General features: G+C 35.9%; 1 protein-coding gene across 1 annotated transcript; it reads right to left on the bottom strand.

Annotated features, from left to right (window-relative positions):
- Positions 1-5,578: 5,578 nt before the first annotated feature.
- Positions 5,579-5,770, bottom strand: LOC306670902 (keratin-associated protein 19-4-like; the record flags this gene model as incomplete). Its single annotated transcript, XM_079155945.1, has 1 exon — positions 5,579-5,770. One exon carries the CDS (start codon positions 5,768-5,770, stop codon positions 5,579-5,581), a length of 192 nt encoding a protein of 63 aa, XP_079012071.1.
- Positions 5,771-6,191: the final 421 nt, after the last annotated feature.

Here is a 6,191-nt window from a genome sequence, read left to right as displayed (position 1 = left end):
AAATTCGGAATGAACAAGGAAATATCACAACAGACACAAGTGAAATACAAAACAAAAATAGAAGCTATTTTGAAAATCTATACTCCAACAAAACAGAAAACCTCAAAGACATCAACAAGTTTCTAGAGACATATGAATTACCTGAACTGAACAAGGAGGACATACACAACTAAAATAAATCAATTTCAAGCAATGAAATAGAAGAGGTCATCAAAAGCCTACCAACAAAGAAAAGCCCGGGACCAGATGGGTTCTCAGCCGAGTTCTACAAAACCTTTAAAGAAGAGCTCATTCCAATACTTCTCAAAGTATTCCATAAAATAGAAGAGGAGGGAACCCTCCCAAACTCATTCTATGAAACCAATATCACCCTGATACCTAAACCAGACAGAGACACTTCAAGGAAAGAAAATTTCAGACCAATATCCTTAATGAACATTGACGCAAAAATTCTCAACAAAATTTTAGCAAATCGCATACAAAAATATATTAAAAAGATAGTGCACCACGATCAAGTGGGTTTTATCCCAGGGATGCAAGGTTGGTTCAATACCCGGAAATCAATAAATGTCATTCACCATATCAACAGACTAAAAGTTAAGAATCACATGATTATTTCAATAAACGCAGAAAAAGCATTTGATAAAATACAGCATCCCTTCATGGTCAAAACACTAGAAAAAATCGGGGTAGTGAGAATATTCCTTAACATTGTAAAGGCCATCTACGCTACACCCATGGCCAACATCATTCTAAATGGTGAAAAACTGAAAGCATTCCCCCTAAAAACTGTAACAAGGCAGGGATGCCCTCTTTCACCACTTCTATTCAATATCATTCTTGAGCTCTAGCCAGAGCAATTAGACAAACCAAAGAAATTAAAGGGATATGAATTGGAAAAGAAGAACTCAAACTATCCCTGTTCGCTGATGACATGATTATATATTCAGAGGAACCTGGAAATTCCACCAGAAAACTTTTAGAACTCATAAGTGAATTCAGTAAAGTAGCAGGTTACAAGATCAATATTCATAAATCCAATGCATTTTTATACATAAGTGATGAATCTTCAGAAAGAGAAATTAGGAAAACTACTCCATTCACAATAGCATCAAAAAAAATGAAATACTTGGGAATCAATCTCACAAAAGAGGTGAAAGACCTCTACAATGAGAACTACAGAACACTAAAGAAAGAAATTAAAGAAAATCTTAGAAGATGGAAAGATCTACCATGTTCTTGGATAGGAAGAATTAATATTGTCAAAATGGCCATACTACCAAAAGTGCTATACAGATTCAATGCAATTCCAATTAAAATCCCAATGGTGTACCTTACAGAAATAGAGCAAGCAATTATGAAATTCATCTGGAAGAATAAGAAACCCAGAATAACTAAAGCAATCCTCAGTAGAAAGAGCAAAACAGGGGGTATCGCAATACCAGATCTTCAACTCTATTACAAAGCAATAGTAACAAAGACGGCATGGTATTGGTACCAAAAAAGACAGGTAGATCAATGGTACAGAATAGAGGACATGGACACAAACCCAAATAAATACAATTTTCTCATACTAGACAAAGGGGCCAAACATATGCAATGGAGAAAAGATAGCCTCTTCAACAAATGGTGCTGGGAAAACTGGAAAAGCCTATGCAACAGAATGAAATTAAACCCCTATCTCTCACCCTGCACAAAACTCAACTCAAAATGGATCAAGGACCTCGGAATCAGACCAGAGACCCTGCATCTTAAGAAGAAAAAGTAGGTCCAAACCTTCGACTCGTTGGCTTAGGATCAGACTTCCTTAACAGGACTCCCATAGCCCAAGCAATAAAAGCAAGAATCAACAACTGGGATAGATTCAAACTAAAAAGCTTTCTCTCAGCAAAGGAAACTATCAGTAATGTGAATAGAGAGCCTACAGAGTGAGAGAAAATCTTTGCCACTCATACTTCAGGTAGAACACTAATTTCCAGAATCTATAAAGAACTCAAAATACTCTAAAGCAAGACACAAATAATCCAATTAACAAATGGGCTAAGGGAATGAACAGACACTTCACAGAAGAAGATGTACAAACAATCAACAGATATATGAAAAATGTTCAACATCTCTAGTAATAAGAGAATGCAAATCAAAACTACCCTAAGATTTCATCTCACACCAATTAGAATGGCGCTTATCAAGAACACAAGCAACAATAGGTGTTGGAGAGTTTGTGGGGAAAAAGGTACACTCATACATTGCTGGTGGGGTTGCAAATTAGTGCAGCCACTCTGGAAAGCAGTATGGAGATTCCTCAGAAAGCTTGGAATGGAACCACCATTTGACCCAGCTATCCCACTCCTTGGCCTATACCCAAAGGACTTAAAATCAGCATACTACAGAGATACAGCCACATCAATGTTCACAGCTGCTCAATTCACCATAGCCAGATTGTGAAACCAACCTAGATGCCCTTCAGTTGATGAATGGATAAAGAAACTGTGGCATATATATACAATGGAATATTATTCCGCCATGAAGAATGATAAAATTATGGCATCTTCAGGCAAATGGATGAAATTGGAGAATATCATGCTAAGTGAGATAAGCCAATCTCAAAAAACTAAAGGACGAATGATCTCGCTGATAAAGGGATGAGTACATATAATGGGCGGTAAGAGGGGTTAGCATTAGGGTTAGGGTTAGGTTTAGGGTTAGGGTTAAAGAGGGTGGCAAGAATGGAGGAAGGAAGGACTGTATAGAGGGAAAAGAGGGGTGGGAGGGGTGGGGGGAAGGGAAAAAATAATAATGAATCAAACAACATTGCCCTATGTAAATTTATGATTTTTAATTAAAAAAATAGATTCAAATCACAAAAAAATAGACTTAAGGTTAAGAATCATATTATTATTTCAATATATGTGGAGAAAGCATTTGATAAAATGCAACATCCCTTCATGCTTAAAACAATATAAAAAATAGGGATAGTAGGAACATTCCTCAATATTTTAAAGGCTATCTATGCTAAGCCCATAGTCAACATCATTCTAAACTGAGAAAAACTGAAAGCATTCCCTCTAAAAACTGGAACAAGACAAAGATGCCCTCTTTCCCCACTTCTACTCAACATTTTCCTTGAAACACTAGCCAGAGCAATTAGACAGACCAAAGAATTAAAGGGATACAGGTAGGAAAAGAAGAACAAACTCAGGCTGTCATTATTTGCCAATGACATGATTCTATATTTAGAAGGTCCAAAAATCTCCACTAGAAAACTTCTATATCTAATAAATGAATTCAGCAAAGTAGCTGGATATAAAATCAATATGCATAAATGTATTTCCATTCATAAATGATGCATCTTCTGAAAGAGAACTTAGGAAAAGCACTCCGTTCACAATAGCCTCAAAAAAAAAAAAATACTTCGGAATAAATCTAACAAAAGAGGTGAAAGACCTCTACAATGAAAACTACAGTACACTAAAGAAAGAAATTGAAGAAAACCTTAGAAGATGGAAAGATCTCCCATGTTCTTGGATAGGCAGAATTAATATTGTCAAAATAACCATTCTACCAAAGGCGCTATAAGATTCAATGCAATTCCAATTAAAATCCCAATGACATTCCTCATAGAAATAGAGAAAAAAATCATGAACTTCATTTGGAAGAATAAGAGACCTCAAATAGCCAAAACAATCTTGAGCAGAAAAAGTAAAGCAGGAGGTATCACAATACCAGACCTTAAACTATACTACAGAGCAATAGTAATAAAAATGGATGGTATTAGCACTAAAGTAGGCAGACCAATGGTACAGAATAGAAGACACAGAGACAAAACCACATAAATACAGTCACCTCATACTAGACAAAGGAGCCAAAACCATACAATGGAGAAAAGATAGCGTGTTCAACAAATGGTGCTGGTAAAACTGGAAATTATATGCAGTAAAATGAAACTAAACCTCTATCTCTCACCCTGCACAAAACTCAACTCAAAATGAATCAAGGACTTAGGAGTTAGACCAGAGACCCTGCACCAAGTAGAAGACAAAGTAGGCCCGAATCTTCATCATGTTGGCTTAAGACCAGACTTCCTTAACAAGACTTCCAAAGCATAAGAAATCAAAGCAATAATCAATAAATGGGATGGATTCAAACTGGAAAGCTTTATCTCAGCACAGGATACAATCAATAATGTGAAAAGAGAGCCTACAGTGTGGGAGAAAATCCTTTCCACACACACTTGAGATAGAACACTAATCTCCAAAATTTATAAAGAACTTTCAAACCTTTACACCAAAAATACAAAGAACCCAATCAATAAATGGGCCAAAGAACTCAGCAGACACTTTACAGAAGAAGACATACAGGCAATTAATAAATATATGGAAGAGTGTACAACATCTCTAGTAATTAGAGAAATGCAAATTAAAACAACTCTAAGATTTCATCTTACTCCAATTAGAATGGCTATTATCTAGAACACAACAATAATCAATGTTGGTATGGATATGGGGAAAAAGGTACACTTGTACATTGCTGGTGGAGTTACAAATTGGTGCAGTCACTCTGGAAAGCAGTGTGGAGAATCCTCGATAACTTGGAATGGACCCACCTTTTGACCCAGTTATCCCACTCCTTAGTTTATCCCCAAAGGACTTAAAATTAGCATACTACAGTAACACAGCCATATCAATGTTTATAGCAGCTCAATTCATAATAGCTAGATTGTGGAACCAATGCCCTTCAGCAGATGAATGGATAAAGAAACTGTGGTATATATACACAATTGTATATTATTCAGTCATATAGAAGAATAACATTATGGCATTTGCTGATAATTGGATGGAATTGGAGAATATCATGCTAAGTGAAATAAACCAATTCCAAAAAACCAAAGGCTGAATTTTTCCCTGATAAGTGGATGATGATATACAATGGGGGGAGGTGAGAGAAGAATGGAAGTACTTTAGATTACATATAGATAAATGAGAGGAAGGGGGTGTATGAAAGATGGTGGAATGAGACAGACATCATTACCCTATGTATATGTATGATTACAAGAATGGTATGAATCTACACCATGTACAACCATAGAAACAAAATGATGTACCCCATTTGTGTACAGTGAATCAAAAAGCAGCCTATAAAAATTAAAAAAATAAATAATTAAAAAATAAATAAAAAAGGAAAATAAATAAAATAAAATTATCTTCAGGCAAAAAATAAGTAAAGGCATAGAAAAAAGCAAAATATTTATATTTTAGGTAGTCAATTTATTAGATATATGCAAAATATAATTGTTTCCTAGGAATTTGCTAGAAAGATAATGTCATGGTAAAGGTGGTAAGAAAATTAAAATCCAAATAAACAAAGTGAACTAGAATGTTTATAGATATTGAATATGCGTTCAGATCACAAATGTATGGAGCCAGAGGAATGGTTTCATATATTCATAGCAGTAACTTAAACATTGATAAATATTGATCAATTAATAATGGAGAAAAAGGTGGAATTTTCCAGAATAAGAACTGGATAGGAGCAAATACAATTGAAAGTTTTTCCTTTGCTTGTGTTTTCAGCAACTCATCTAGTAGAAGCGAGAGAACCCATATCCTCTATAGAATGAAGGGCGGAAGTATCCATGTCCGTAGCCTCCATAGCCACAGCCATAGCCCAGTCTGCGGAAGCTGCCACATCCACAGCCATAACCATAGCCCAGGCCACCGAAGCCTCCAAGGCCATAGTGCAGGCCTCCGAAGTAGCTGCCGTAGTGGCACATGGTGTCAGGGGTGGTGAGTTAGTTTGCTGTTCAAGGCAAGATCCTGAGTGGGAATGTCAGCAGGTGCAGAGAGTTGCTTATATACCTGGTCAGAGCATGTGATAAAGCATGTGCCCCTCCTTCTGTCATTCCATGCATTATATTTGTCTGAGACAATTCATTAATCTATTGTCACTTGAAAAAACATTTAGTAAGAATGTCTGAGATTGCTTGGCTGCCTCCTTAGATGTCCTTGATCTTATTGCTTTAATTTTATTGGAAGGAATTGCTGTATTTTCTAGGTATACACATACCAAACTCTAAATAGAATTCTTTATTACTAGTCACCTGATGTCAGTCACATTAAGTACTTTTAAATATCTAACTAAGTACATTCTAAAGGAGTTGTGGTCATTGTAATTGATTGTGCAATGTTTCAATG

This window comes from Sciurus vulgaris, assembly GCF_902686455.1.
Source record: "Sciurus vulgaris genome assembly, chromosome: 10".
Classification (NCBI taxonomy): Eukaryota; Metazoa; Chordata; class Mammalia; order Rodentia; family Sciuridae; genus Sciurus; species Sciurus vulgaris.
Note: the sequence above shows the minus strand (reverse complement) of the source record. Positions and strands in the feature narration are given on the sequence as shown.